This window comes from Rhincodon typus, chromosome 24 (assembly GCF_021869965.1).
Source record: "Rhincodon typus isolate 14 chromosome 24, sRhiTyp1.1, whole genome shotgun sequence".
In the NCBI taxonomy this organism is placed as follows: Eukaryota; Metazoa; Chordata; class Chondrichthyes; order Orectolobiformes; family Rhincodontidae; genus Rhincodon; species Rhincodon typus.
In genome coordinates this window covers 31098534-31114637 of record NC_063355.1, presented here as the reverse complement: position 1 = coordinate 31114637, position 16104 = coordinate 31098534, and the positions used below count along the sequence as shown (strand labels likewise).

General features: G+C 40.7%; 1 protein-coding gene across 1 annotated transcript in view; it reads left to right on the top strand.

Annotated features, from left to right (window-relative positions):
• Positions 1-16104, top strand: part of grk3 (G protein-coupled receptor kinase 3) — a 267076-nt gene that overhangs the window by 203885 nt on the left and 47087 nt on the right. The window contains exons 14-16 of the mRNA XM_048611731.1: positions 1534-1600; positions 4696-4796; positions 7848-7956. Of these exons, the coding sequence (XP_048467688.1) occupies positions 1534-1600; positions 4696-4796; positions 7848-7956 (277 nt within the window). The remainder of the gene's footprint in view (positions 1-1533; positions 1601-4695; positions 4797-7847; positions 7957-16104) is intronic.

Below are 16104 nucleotides of genomic sequence, written 5' to 3'. Positions count from 1 at the left end.
AGCTCCCCTGAGACTTTTTGAGAAAATGCATTGTCCAGTCTGTTATTGCAGGATACAAACTTGAAGGCACCAGTTTTAATTCTCACTTTGCAGTGAAATTAGCTTGTACTACCTGCAGCATCAGAAAGAAAGGTAAAATTAAATAGAGTTCATGTTCATTATCACTGTTTATTTGCCCTTGCTGGAAAATACATCTATGTGGCTGTTAGATGAGAAAAGCATTAACTTAGCTGAAATGCAACAACCTTCTAGTTGAATAGCTTTTAGACACTGTGTTTTGGCTCAAGCTTGAAACACTGGAGGTCTGTTGGTCTGGAGGTTTATAACCATATGCTATTGCAGTGATTGGAACCAGGACCAGGTGGATCTCATTGACTGAGGGCTTTGATTGGGGACCCTGGTTGTCAGATATTAAATAAAATTCAGGATGTCTTCTCAGGGTAGGGACTGGCTTTGAGCTGGCTGGTCAGAGCCCATGTACTGAGCACATGTAAGGAAATGGTGACTTGGTGACAGGACACTGGCCTCTGCAGTTATTTCAGTCAGTAAAAACTGTGCATTCAGAAGAAATGGAAAGTGAATTTGAGTTTAAAAAACGATTAACCTGCCTTGAGAAGAGGAGCCTGTGTTGTCACTTAATTTTAGTGCTCAACCTTTCTCCCTTTTCTCGCCAAAGCATTATCTCTCGCTAAAGTATAGGACTAACAGTTTTAAATAGCTTTTTACTTTACATTTTACCCAAGCTGATTCAACCATGAACGTATTGCACTCTGGTTAGTTCACACATGGGAACTTTTTAGGCAAGAATAATTGGGCAGCAGTGAGAAGTAAAGGCCATGGCTCCATGCCTGACATTGCCCTTTCTAGCCCAGATGTGCTGTTCACAATGTCACTACTGAGCTAAACCAATTCCACACCCAACCAGGATTCATCATTCCTGGTCTGCATTGTCACTCTGCAGTTCACCTAAGTTGACACAGCCTTTAATCATCTCTCTGGACCCTGTTCTATTTAGAATTAGCTGAAGGTTTGACTGCCACAGGATTTTTTTACAAAATCAGTATTAATTACAATATTATCAATAAATCAAAATGAAAGCTTGAATGTACCACTGTTGTATTGACAGTAGCTGCTTAATGCCTATAACTAACGCACATTGTGGTAATAAAGCAAAGAGGACAGAGCCGTTTGGGAAGAACCCCAAATTTGAAATGTAGGAATAAGAAAAAATGCAAAAATTAATTGTTTCCTTCTTTTAAAACAACTATGTTGAAAATGATTCCTACCAATGAATGGAACCTTCACATATCACAGGATGTTAACCTTTCAATCTCAGTGTCCAAGACCCTCAATCCCGAAAGAAAATTTCTGATATAAGCATTTGCGTTGTTAAATTGAGAGACAATTGCCCTTTTCTTTCATCTCCTTTTCCCACTGACAGTTCCTTATTTCCTATTGGCCATGTAATTGATGAATAGCGTTCCAGTCAATTTAAAGGGTGTCTATTAATAAACTTTATTTTTCTCCTAATAGGCACAGCCCATTCCGGCAGCATAAAACAAAGGACAAGCATGAGATTGATCGCATGACGCTCACAATGGTAAGAAAACAGATCTTGACAAAAACATCATTCACAAATTTACGAAGATTTCCTAAATGGAATCAATCATGCTAGGTCACAGCTTCAGATCTCTGTCAAAGAACTGTTGGAATATTATGCATAAACTGATTTAATCTGCTGACTTAAATTAGTAGGAAATAAACATTGTTATAGGTAACTTTGATCATTTGATTTAGTTTGATTTTATAAAATAATTCTTGGGCAGCCTAGAAACACCAACCAAAGGAACAATTAGATTAAAACAGAAAAGCCAGATAATACTGGAAACACTTAAACGGGTCTGACAGCGTCTGATGAAAGAGAATCAAAGTTAATGTTTCAGACCTTTCATAAGAACTGAGGAAGTGCTGCAGATTTGAACATCTTCAGAAAACAATTGATTTAACGATGTATTGCTTGATCTGGTCCGAAGTCACACGACACCAGGTTATAGTCCAACAGGTTAATTTGAAATCACAAGCTTTCGGAGCACTGTTCCTTCATCAGATGACATCCACTTCAACTGATGAAGGAGCAGTGCTCCAAAAGCCCACCCAGCCCAAAACTGGCACCTCCACATCATTGCTTGATCTGGTTAGACTGTCATTGCATTACACTATCATGCTGTCAAAATCAAAATCTACTCTATATTTACAGATTATAAAGGAATGCAGGACGTTGCCCAGTTTCTTTTTCTTCACTTTAGATTGTCTTCTTAAACCTCTTTTGCCTCCTCCACCCTCACCTCTGACATTAAGTGTAGGATCTTTTGAACCTTTATGGATCTTTTATCACAAAAATCAAAGCAATTCATTTACCTATCTCTGCAACTTCCCTTTCCTGTTAGGACAAGCTTCCCTAAATGTTCTCCACTGTCCTAGCCCTGGGGCTGCATCTTTCCCCAGCTTCTAACCATCTCTTCCTGCAGGCGCCCTTTTCTCATCATCTTCATGAGACCCATCTTTGCATCTTCCCTTGATCCTTTTATAATTAAATTATTGACCTCATAGATTCCTTTTCTGGGTTCCATGTTGACTGATACTGCTAACAGTTCTCTCTCCTTGACTATTGTTTTATGCTACCCTTGATCCCATATCTTTTCAGTATACAACCTCATATCCTATCTGTCTTTCTCCTAAAAGTCTTCAGAACATGTTATCGCATGTCAAATAGCTGTCGATCGTTTCCACAACTCCAAATTATAAATCCTCCAACCAGGTATCTTGGTTGGCCATGTATTGAAACAGCTCATGTCAATTTGATCATAGAACCCCTACAGTGTGGAAGGAGGCCATTCGGCCCATTGAGTACACACCAACCTTTCGAAGAACATCCCACCCAGACCCACTCCCCCACACTATCCCTGTAACCCCTGAATTTCCCATGGCTAATCTACCTAGCCTGCACATCCCTGGACACTGTGGGCAATTTAGCATGGTCAATCCACTCAACCTGCACATCTTTGAACTATGGGAGGAAACTGAAGACCCGGAGGAAACCCATGCAGACACAGGGAGAACATGCAAACACCACACAGACAGTCGCCCAAGGGTTGAACTGACCCCAGGTCCCTGGCGCTGAATGCTTCTCTTATGTCATCCAATCGGATGAAACTGCCCTTGCTCCATTTCATTCTTGTCTATCTAATTGGAGCCAGAAAAATATCTGTCATAGCGTTTCCTCTCACTCCTGTGTCATTATCTCTGAAGACCCCAGGGATCTGTCCCTAATCCCTTTCAAGTCAGTTTCCATATGTATTCCAACAATGCTCAGCTATATCTCATCATCCCTTTAAACTCTCCTCTGCTATGTCTGATTTGTCACACTGTTTGTCTAATATTCAATAATAAATGAACAAAAATTTCCTTCAAACAAATAAATAAAAAAGCCATTGTCCACACACACATGCCATTAAAATAAAACAAGAGCTGCAGATGCTGGAGATCTAAAACAGAAACAGAAACAGAAATTGCTAGAGAAACTCAACAGGTCTAGCAGCATCTGTGGGAGAAAGCAGAGTTAATGTTTTGTGCCCAGTGACTTTTCATCAGAACCAAAAAGTTGTTATTATGAACCTTAATTATTGTTTCCAATTGCAGTTACCTCAGACTGCATAAAGTCATTCACAATCCTGGTGTTTGATCTCTGAGCTGAGATTTTGGCTACATATACAAGCCATCAGTGAGACTGCATGTTTTCACTGTATAATATGCCTTGACTTTGACACTGCCTCAGCACATCTCATAGAATCCCTTGTCAATACCTTTGTCATCTCTAGACTTGACGATTTCAAAGACTTCTGGAATGCCCCTACGTTCTACCCTCTGCAAACATGAGCTCGTTCCAAGCTGTTGCTGCTTATATCTCACCTCACCCCAAATCTCATTCACCCATCGCCACTGTGCTTGCTCATCCTCACTGGTTAGTGAGGGTAATTAAAATACTTAATATTAAGGTCCTCGTCTTTGTTTTCAAAATCCATTGCAGTCTTGCCTCTCGCTAACCCTTTGGACTCCCTCAAAGACGTAGAATATTGAGGTCGATGCTCTTTTTCAGTTTTGATATCTTGCACATCAATTTTCACAAGCCACCATAGACACTTGTGATTTCAGATGCGTTGGCCCTACGTTCTGGACTCTTTTCCTAAATTTCCATGTCATTCTCGCCTCTTTGAGGATGATCCATAAAACCAACCCCTTTTATTGGGCATCTAGTCATCTTTCCTGATATCTCCTTATGTGGTTTGATGTTTCTTATTGACACTGCACTTGTATGATTTCTGCAGTAACTGAGGATGGGGGTTCGGTGTTGGAGCAGGAGGAAAGAATATATGCTCGGACCAACACAGTGTGGAGCTGGAGGAACACAGTAGTCCAGACAGCATCAGAGGAGCAGGAAAACTGACGTTTCAGGTCAGGAAGAAGGGTCCCGATCCGAAGCGTCAACTTTCCTGCTCTTTTGATGCTGCCTGGCCTGTTGTGTTCCTCCAGCTCCACACTATGTTATCTCTGACTCCAGTATTAGCAGTTCTTACTATCTGTATATGCTAGAGCTCTTAGCTTTGATGGTGTTTAATTCTTCCATTTCTCCCTCAGAATGTGGAATTACCAGATTCTTTCTCTGTGGAGCTGAAGTCTCTTTTGGAAGGCCTACTACAGCGAGATGTTGCAAAGAGGCTTGGGTGCCTGGGACGAGGGTAAGCTGGAGCTTTATGATTTTCTTATGTTTCAGAACAGATTACAGGTCTGAAGCAGCATGTGTTGAAGGTATAGCTTCTCAATGCATCACGCTAAACGATGGTTGACACTGACCTTGAAGCATTAATACAGCTTTATGATGCTGATAACTCCAGGTACAAGAGTTAAAGCTGGAATACTTGTCCCAAGTGTGAAATATGACAACAAGGTGCAGAGCTGGATGAACACAGCAGGCCAAGTAGCATCAGAGGAGCAGGAAGGCTGATGTTTCGGATGATGTTGATTATGTGATGCCAAATTAAAATATAGCCAATACGTTTGGTGTAGACTGAGATTTATATGTTTTTAACATGTTTTGTGTTGACATCATGGGTGACTTCAACTTTCCAAATATTGATTGGAAACATTTTAGATGTAATAGTTTAGATGGAGCAGATTTTGTCCAGTGCGTTCAGGAATGCTTCCTGACACAGTTTGTAGATAGACCAACACAAGGAGAGGCCACTTTGGATTTGGTGCTTGGCAATGAACCGGGCCAAGTGTTAGATCTGTTGGTAGGAGAGCATTTTGGTGGTAGCAATCGTAACTCTGTTACTTTTACAATAGTCATGGAAAAGGATAGGTACATACAGCAGGGTAAGGTTTATAATTGGGGGGAAGGGTAATTACAATTCTGTTAGGCAAGAACCGGGTAACATAAAATGGGAACAGATGCTGTCAGGGACGAGCACTATTGAAATATGGAGATTGTTTAAGGAATGTATACTGCGTGTGTTCGATATGTTTGTCCCTAGCAGGCAGGGAAGATGCGGTTGAGTGAGGGAGCCTTGGCTCTCAAGAGAGGTCAAACGACTGGTTAAGAGGAAGAAGGATGCTTATGTCAGGTTTAGGAAACAAGGAACGGAAAAGGCTCTAGAGGTATACAAGTTATCCAGGAAGGAGCTGAAGAAAGGGCTTAGGAGAGCTATAAGGGGGCATGAGAAAACCTTGGCAGATAGGATCAAGGAAACCTCCAAGGCTTTTTACACATACGTGAGGAATAAGAGAATGACCAGAGAAAGGGTAGGGCCGATCAAGGATTGTAAAGGGAATTTGTGCACGGAGCCTAAAGAGATAGGAGAGGTCCTTAATGAATACTTTACTTTTCTTCGGTATTCACAACCTAGAGGGACCTAGTTGTAGAGGAGGACAGTATGGTAGGCTAGAGGAGGTCGATGTTAGTAAGGAAGATGTTCTAAGAATTTTGAGGAAGTTGAAGATAGATAAGTCCCCCGGGACTGACGGGATTTATCCAAGGATTCTATGGGACGCGAGGGAAGAGATCGCAGGGCCTTTGGCGATGATCTTTTTGTCCTCACTGTCCACGGATATAGTGCCGGAAGATTGGAGAGAGGCAAATGTCATTCCCTTGTTCAAAAAAGGGAACAGGAATAACCCTGGAAATTACAGGCCAGTTAGTCTTGTTTGAGTGGTGGGCAAATTATTGGAAAGGGCTCGGTGAGATAGGATTTATGATCACTTGGAAAGGCACAGTTTGATTCGTGATAGTCAGCATGGATTTGTGAGGGGTAGATCATGCCTCACAAACCTTACTGAATTCTTTGAAGAGGTGACCAAACACGTGGATGAAGGTAGAGCAGTGGATGTGGTACCCATGGATTTAAGTAAGGCATTTGATAAGGTTCCCCATGGTAGGTAGCAGAAGGTAAGGAGGCATGGGTTAGGGGGAAATGTGGCAGATTGGATTCAGAATTGGCTGACCCTTAGAAGACAAAGGGTGGTAGTGGATGGAAAATACTCAACCTGGTGCTCAGTTACGAGTGGTGTACCACAAGGATCTGTTCTGGGTCCTCTTCTATTTGTGATTTTTGTTAATGATTTGGATGAAGGAATGGAAAGGTGGATTAGTAAGTTCATGGATGATACGAAGGTGGGTGGCATTGTGGACAGTGCGGAGGGCTGTTCTAGGTTACAAAGGGACATTGATAGAATGCAGAGCTGGGCTGAGAAGTGACAGATGGAGTTTAACCCTGAAAGGTGTGAGGTGATTCATTTTGGAAGGACAAACTTGAAAGCAGAATACAGGGTTAACGGAAAGATTCTTGGCGGTGTGGCGGAGCAGAAGGATCTTGGGGTTCATGTCCACAGTTCCCTGAAAGCTGCCACCCAGGTGGATAGAGTTGTTAAGAAGGCGTATGGTGTGTTAGCTTTCATTAATGGAGGGATTAAGTTCAAGAGCTGTGAAGTTATGCTCCAGCTGTACAAAAGCCTGGTTCGGCCACATTTGGAGTATTGTGTCCAGTTCTGATCGCCTCATTACAGGAAAGATGTGGAAGCGTTGGAAAAGGTGCAGAAGAGATTTACCAGGATGTTGCCTGGAACGGAGGGAAGGTCTTACGAGGAAAGGTTGAGAGAGCTAGGGCTTTTCTCTTTAGAACAACGAAGGATGAGAGGTGACTTGATAGAGGTATACAAAATGATCAGAGGTATAGATAGAGTGGACAGCCAGAGACTTTTTCCTAGGGTGGAGGTAGCTATTACGAAGGGGCATAGTTTTAAAGTGAGTGGAGGTAGATATAGGGGAGTCGTCAGAGGTAGGTTCTTTCCTCAGAGTGGTCGGGGCGTGGAATGCATTGCTGGAGAGGGTGGTGGAGTCGGCCTCATTAGGGCATTTAAACGGCTATTAGATAGGCATATGGATGATAGTATAAGGTAGGGGTGGAGGTTAGATAGACCTTAGGATTAGGGTAAAAGTTCGGCACAACATCGTGGGCCGAAGGGCCTGTACTGTGCTGTACCATTCTGTGTTTTATGTGTTAAGTTTGGGTATTTTGATTTTGAAGTAGTGACATGTGATTTTGCTGTGTGTCTGAAAGGATTAATAATTGAGTGTTTTTGTAGCCACGGTGACCTTTTTCCAAAAGAGGCTTAGGAAATCTCTTTTTCAGAACTAATGGGTTTTGTTTACCTTAGGAAGGCTTATGATTTAGCAAGGTAAACAATTGTACCTCAAGATTCTGTTAGGAATTTAAATTTTTTTTAAAATTTAGGCTTAAAACAGTGGTTCCCAACCATTTTAGTATCGAGGCACATTTCAATGAAACAAAAATTCCCCACCACATCCACTTTTCTCAGCTGAATTGGTGTGAGTGTCCACGTGTGAGCAGTGGTGAATCTCCGTGCATGCACAGTATCAGAAGTCTATATGTGCGTGGTTCTGGAGGCTTGTGCATGAGCAATCAATAAGTGCCCTGGTGTCTGCAGTTAATGCTTTCAATAATTGACACCAAAGCTCCTGAGGAGATTGGAAGTATGGACATGGCCTTGATGCTGAGGTAAAATGGCACTGCATCCTGAAACTTTCATGGCAAGCTTCTTGCCTTGTCGCTGAGGCACACAGCTTGAGAACCACTGGTTTAGTGAGAAAGAGCCCTTTTTAGTTTCACTTTCAGTTTGGGTAGTTCTGCACATGTTTTTCATGTGTAAAGTCACTCCTCAGAAAGGGAGAAGACTGTTAGATTTGTGAATATTAGATTGCTTTAGAATAAGGAGTTAGTGATAGTCCCAGGCCAAACATCTTTGGATAAAACTCTGAAGAAGTTTTGTGAAGCTGGGTACATTTAAACTTAGGGCATTGACATATGATAGTTAGAGTCAAATTACGCCCATTGAGATTTTGGAGAAATTTTCCGTTGTGAGTACTGCACAAGAATTCTTTCTTCCTCCAATGCAGGGATGTTTTGGAGACCTGTAAAAGTGTTTTTGGGAATAATAAGATTGTATTTCACCGTGTATTTCAAAATGTTTAAATTGTATTAGAAGTAAATATTCTGCTTTGTCCTATTTTATCTTTATTCGTTTTGCTTAATAAACTTGTGTTTTACCTTAAGATTATGTTAAGATTGCACATTTATGTTTTAGTAAGAGATCACTTCATCAAAACCAAAACAAAACAAATATGATCTATCAATCAGATTCCAGTCTGGGATTTGAATTCTCCAGTAATAACGTCATCAAGGATCATAATACTTGGGACACTTGGCAGGGTTTTTGAATTCACTGGATTCTAAATGTACTGTATGCACTTCCGGTTGCCCTGCTATAGGAAGGGTATTATTAAAATGGAGAGGATTCAGAAAAGATTTACCAGGATGTTGCCAAGAATGGAAGGTTTGATTTATAAAAATAGTCTAGAGATAGATTGGGACTTCTTTCACTGGAACACAGGAGGTTGAGGGGTGACCTTCATAGAGGTTTATAAAATCATGAGGGGCCGAGATGAAGAGTGTGGGACCTTGTTCAATAACGACCGAGATCGGTGAGTGGCGAAAATAGCCTCTTTATTGAGCATTTGCAGGAGTACAGTTTGAGGTGGCGATGGAATTCAAAGTACATTTTTATAGTTTTACACTATTATACACAGTTTTTACATAGATTAAAATTTTAGTACTATGGTGTCACATAGTTGTATCTATTGTACACAAATTTGCGTGACATCTGTCCTGGGAAGCAGGTGATGGTTTAAGCACTTGCTGATTGCTGGCCATTACTCCCGATGAGATTAGACTGTCTGTCCGATCTGAACTTGCATAATTAAGAGGTGTTAGTCTTTTTGTCTTTAAAATTAGTAAGTTAGTAAAACTACTAGACCTATATGATCTAATTAAGTGAGAAATTATACGTGTATTAAATAAAAGTATAGAGAATATTAAACCCATCTCCCGCAGCTGGACCGTGAGATTTCATTTACTGTTGCCGGTTTTCACAGCTCGTGGACATTCATTCATGCAGTTTCGCAGAAGCACTGTTTTGGTAGTAACTTTGTTAAAGGGGGTAGCACCCCTATTTAATGTGTATTTAAAAAGTATAAATACATACGTTAGTACAAAATGGTAGTCCTAAATAAAAATTAGAAATAGGTACTACAGTGTTATAGAAATAGGGAGTGTACAAGGAAATTTCAAACCGATAAAGAGCAGCAAACCGTAGGGACATGCTAATAGAGGAAATAAGTCTAAACGCTGCTTGAAGCATGGGACCAATAAGCATTGAAAGGTGTAAAAAAACAGTAATGGGTTGGAAGGGATGTTTAGTTTGTTTGTCTTGTAAGAGTAAAATATACTACAGATATGAGGTTTTATGAGAGTGAATGGAAACATGGTATAGTAAACATACAGCACTTGTGAGTGAGTTAGTAAAGAGAATCATAGTACAATATCTCAAGTGAATAGCAAGGATCTTTTCCAGAGGGTAGGGGAAGTTCAAAGCTACAGGGCATATTTTTAAGGCGAGAGGAAAAAGTTTTAAAAAGGACATGAGGGGCAACTTGTCTACCCAGAGAGGGTTCATGTGTGGAATGAACTGCCAGAGGAATTGGTAGGTGCAGGTACAGTTACAACATCAAAAAGACATTTGGATAAGTACATGAAAAGGAAAGGTTTGGAGGGATATGGGCCAAACACAGGCAAGTGGGACTAGTTTAATTTGGGAATATGGTCAGCATGGACTAGTTGAACTGAAAGGTCTGTTTCCATGCTGTATGACTCTGTGATTCTGTGACTCTTATGTTGCTTTCTTGTTAAAGTAATGGCAACAAAGTGGTTCTGGATAGAAACCTGCATGAAATTTGAAGATGGATTTGAATGTTACTGAGAGTTTTCTGGAAGGCAAATATGTAACAGTGGATTATTTCAAATTTTTGACTAAATGGAAAGAGTTAGCAGATATATGAAAGGTAGAAGTAAAAACATGATCTCGTAAGGATGAGGTGCTTAAAGTGATTATCCAACATTTAGACTAGAAGAAATTGAACCTGAAATTCAGGTGTCACAGCTCAAATTAGCTAAGGTGCAGTTACAAATGAAAAAAAACTCGACTTCAGGAAGGAGAAATGAAAAGACTTGAATTGGAGGAGAGAGAAAAATAGAGAGAAATAAAGTCAAGAAAACCTGAAATTGAGGAAAATAAAATGTGGAGGATAATGAAACGAGGAAAGAGAAGAGCAAAGGGAAACGGGATTAAAAGAACTTGAACCCTTAAGAGAATGAGTTAGCAAAAGAAAAGTGTAGAATAAAGAAGGTTTAAGAAGTATTTGATCAGAGGATGACTCTGATTCTAATGAGGGATTTGATTTAACCAGCAATCAATAATTAGTGCCTAATTTTAATGAGGAAAGATTCAAAAGGTATTTTATTTGAGAAGGTAACCGGAGAGATGAAATGGCAAAGGAGAAGTTTGCAACTTAATGTTATAGATTGTTTTGATAGGTACGGTTATGACTGGTACATCATTTTGTCAGCTGTACAACCTACAGAGTTATGATGCAGTACTCAATGGTTATGAATTTGTGCCTCAAACTTAGTGCTTGAAATTTAGGACTACAAGAAAGAAACCTAATCAAACATTTATGGAATTAGTCAGGGAGAAAGAAATACCGTGGTGTCAGTGGTTGGAGACAAATATGTGTAGTGTAAAGGAAATTATGATCATGGAATAATTCGGAAAGAAAACATTCACACTAATTTAAAAGCTTGTTTAGATGAGTATCAACTTTTGAAGATCAGCAAAACAGCTGTTCTAACAGATATCGATGATATCTCGCAAGGACATTTATAAATAGGAATTGACCCTGTGGAACCAACAAAACAATTGCAAGATTAGAAACCCAATGAATGAAAGAGTTTAGAGAACAGACAAAAGGACATTAGACTAATAAAGGAGAAAGCCTGGAACAGAAAGGTGATATAAAGTAATTAATATACTTTCATTATAACAAGATTGGACAGAGCAAAGCCAACTGCTGGAAATTAAATGTATTTCGATTACAGTAGTAGGAATATCTAAAGAGCCTCAGAAAAGGAGAAAAGAGGGGGGAAAAATGTCGGTTAAAAAAAACTGGAGCAGTTTCCTGAGAATGTAATAAGAAGGGAAAGAGTACTCAGTCCTGTCGTGAAAATTATTGTTCAAATACTAACTAGGAAAATCATACTGCTAGAGGTTCGGAGTATTTTACCTCAAAAAAGGAGATTTTCCTTATGCTGCAAATTAAGGAACTAAGCCATTAAAGATATTGAGAGACTGGGACACTGATGCTGGCAGATTATGTCTTCCAGAGGGATTAATGAAGAAGAACTATTACTTGGAGGTTACAAACCAGTCCCATTATATAAAGTTGGATTTGGGCAGCACGGTGGCTCAGTGGTTAGGACTGCTGCCTCACAGCACCAGGGACCCAGGTTCGATTCCAGCCTTGGGCAACTGTCTGTGTGGAGTTTGCACATTCTCCCCGTGTCTGCATGGGTTTCCTCCAGGTGCTCCGGTTTCCTCCCACAGTCAAAGATGTGCAGGGTAGGTGAATTGGCCATGCTAAATTGCCCATAGTGCCCAGGGATGTTTAGATTAGGTGGGTTAGACAAGGGAAATGCAGGGGTAGGGGAATGGATCTGGGTGAGATGCTCTTCGGAGGCGCAGTGTGGACTTGTTGGGCCAAATAGCCTGTTTCCACACCGTAGGGATTCTATGATTAAAAGTGACTTGATAAATATAAAAGTTGTAGTTGGAGTTATGAATCAAATCCTGACTGATTTTGATTGGGAAATGACCTGGCAGATTCAAGAATATTGGCTTCACCAAGGGTAATAGAACAACCAGCGGATGTAAAAGAAACTGAAATATTACAATGCTAGATAGTCCGGAAACAATATTGTGACTAGATCTCAGGCCCATAGAAGTAGATAGGAAGAAAAGGAGTCCATGAAAGAGAGAGACGATTTAGAAATTCACCTATTGGATACATTCTTTTGAAAATGTAAGTAAATCATACAATATGAGGATAATAGGTTTAGCCCACCTCCTCTAACGCAACAAAATCATTTGGAATTGAAAGAGTTATATGAAACTGACAATTCGGGTGTGAGTACTGTACAAGGGTTGCTTTTGGGTACCACATAGGGGTGGTTTTTTAAGTTTGAGTTATAAGTAAATAACCTGGTTTATTCTATTATATCTTCATTTCTTTTGCTTAATTTTCTGTTTTATTGTTAAAACAAAATATGCAAAATTGCATGTTTTTGCTAAGTTAAGAGATAATCTTAAAACCAAAACAAAACAAAATGTGATTTTTAATCTGGGTTTCAGTCTGGGATTTGACTTGTCCAGTAATAAAATCAGCTGGGATAATAACAATGGCTTCATGCTTTGCTAATCTAATTTACTGGTTTTCTGTGAGGATGTAACAAAGGAACTTAGGGGAAGTAAGAAAATAGATATGATGTACGTGGATTTAAGGATTTTCTTTGATATGATTTCTCAGGAATTTCACTATTAAAAATGAATAAACTACTCTGGAAATATTTTACAATTTCTATGTAATTGGTTGATCGATGGAAACCAGATTTTTAGAGTACAGGGATAGTAATCAGTCTAGGGGATTGTTATCGGTGAGTTCCTTAGAAATCTGCTTTGCATTCTGTTTTGTTGAATATCTTCATAAATGATCTGCACATGATACAAGACTAATGAAAATATAGATTGCAAAACTGACCCGGGGGTTTGAATATGCTTCCAATTGCAAAGGCAGCAATCAAATGAAATTGAGTATGTAGAAATGGAGAGTACTTTGCATTGATAAGGGAATGTATTTGAGGAGATGTTAGTTAAAAGGAAAGAAAGTAATGCATTTAGAAAGTGAAGGTTTCTTTGTTTGCTTTTACAGGGAATGAATTCATGCAGTGAACACATTCTTCATAAGTAGATTTACGATCTTTGTACAGCTAGTAAACAGTATGCACTTCAGCTATGGTGTGCGTGTAGCCATTAAAAAGAGAAATCCCATAATCTGCATTTAATATGGTTTCTAGCTGTTCCATGAGTTAACTAATAGAATTCTTACAGAAAATTGAGTAAATATAAGAGATCCATTACCTCTAATATTTCCTTTGGAGACTAATGGAAGAAAATTCAGTCTGCAGGCATGATCCTGATCTTCAGTTACTTTTTGGGGAGGTGGGGTGTAGGGTGCAACAGGACCTGCTTTCCTCATACAGCAGTCACTAAAAGTCAACATGCAGGTGCAACAGGCAGCAGAGAATGCGAAAGGGAAGTTGGCCTTCATAATAAGAAGATTCGAGTACAAGAGTAGGGATTTCTAGCTGCAATTGTACAAGACCTTGGTGAGTATTGTGTACAGTTTTGGCCTCCTTATCTGAGGAAGGATGTTCTGGCAATGGAGGCAATGCAATCTAGACAGATTCTTGGGACAGCAGAGCTAACATTGAAGAGACACTGGATTAGTTAAGAGTATATTCGCTGGTTTTTATAAGTATGACAGGGGATCTTCTAGAAACCTATAAAATTCTTGCGGGTAAATGTTGGGTTACTCTCTAATTTAAGAAACATAACTGGTGGTGAATTTAATCTGAGGGTCACGATGTCTCATGCCAGGGGGCAAGGTTGAGGAAGTGGGACATTCCCAGAACTGGTGTGGAATTGAACTTGTGATGTTGGCGTTGCACTGCTGTACCAGCTGCTCACCCACCTAAACTAACCAGCCCCCACAAACTTGTGCCTGATACTAATGAGTCAAGAAAAAATGAGTCACAGTCGAAGAATATGAGGTAAACCATTTAGGACTAAGATGAGAAGAAATTCCTCTCCCCAGAAAGTAGTAAATCTGGTGAAATCTCTGCCACAGAATGTGGTTGAGGCCAAAATTTTGAATGTTTTCAAAAAGGAGTTAGATATAGTTCTTGGGGCTAAAGGAGGTCAAAGGGTATGGGGAAAAGCACAAAATGTGTTCCAAGTTGGATGATCAGGGCTAGTCAGACCACATTTGTAACATTGTGAGCAGTTTTGGGTCCCTAGCTAAGAAAAAATGTGCTGGTGTTGGAGAGGGTCTAGAGGAGGCTTACAAAAATGATTCCATGGATGAATGAGGAGCAGTTGATGACTCTAAGTCAATGCTTATGGAGTTTAGAAGGATGGGGGTGCGTGGGTAGGGGGAACCTGATTGATACTTACAGAATACTAAGAGGCCTGGATAGAGTGGACATGGAGATGTTTCACTAATGGGAGAGACTAGGACCTGAGGGCACAGCCTCAAAGTGAAGGGACTACCCTCTAGAACTGAGATGAGAAGGAATTTCTTCAGCCAGAGGGTGGTTAATCTGTGGGACTCATTGCTGCAGAAGGCTGTGGAGGGCAAGTCATTGAGTGTTTTTAAGACAGCGATAGATAACCCTTGATCCCCATACCAATCAAGGACAGGAGAATGGGGTTGAGAAACATACTGGCCATGATCAAATAGTGGAGCAGATTCAATGGACTGAATGGCCTAATTCTGCTCCTGTGTGTTATGGTCTTATGGATAAGTGTTTTGTTGTGGGGAGAAAAAACATTTTGAGAGGACAAATGCAGAAGAGGTGGAGGAACCTGGAGGATGGAATGGAATTCTTAGCTTGTGAGGAAGTGTTGTCCAGGCAGCTGTAGGAGTCAGTAGCCTCACGGATTCACCTGCACTTCATCCAACCTGATCTGTTGCATCCGTTGCTCCCGATGTGGTCCCTTCTATATCGGGGAAACCAAACGCAGACTCGGGCACCTGTTTGCACTCTGCACACATCAACCAACCCGACCTTCTGGTTGACATCCATTTTAATTACCCCTGTAACTCCCCTGATGACATGTCCATCCTTGGCCTCCTCGACTGTCCAAGTGAGGCCAAACATAAACTGGAGGAATAACACCTGATATTTTGTCTTGGGAGCTTACAACTCAACGGCTTCAACATTGATTTTACCAGTTTCAAAATCCCTCCACCCCCAGCCTTATCCCATGTCCAGTCCGCCCCCTCCCCATCCCCCTCACCTCCCTGACCTGAACTAACCTGACCTATCCATCTTCCTACCTGAGATAACAAGGTGTAGAGCTGGATGAACACAGCAGGCCAAGCAGCGTCAGAAGAGCAGGAAATCTGATTGTGCATGTCACCATGTGGGCAATGCCACAGTCACACCCATGGCTTGTTTGCATGTGGCTTCAGTGAGAGCCCCTTGTACAAAAGCACTCAGTGCCTGATTGAGGGTCTGCACCTCAGGAATTGAAGGCCTAATGGGCGACACTTCTCTGTTCTTGTTGATGAAGCTCTTCCCCAGTAACCCCACCTTTTGTGACTCATGTCTGCTAAGGTGCATCTATGCTGGGCCTGAGGCATTAGATGGTTGTATTGCCAACAGCAGCCACTGAGTACACATTATACTTTGAGTACAGGACTGGTGATTGGAGTCACTGTTGTGCATCTTTGGGTCAGAG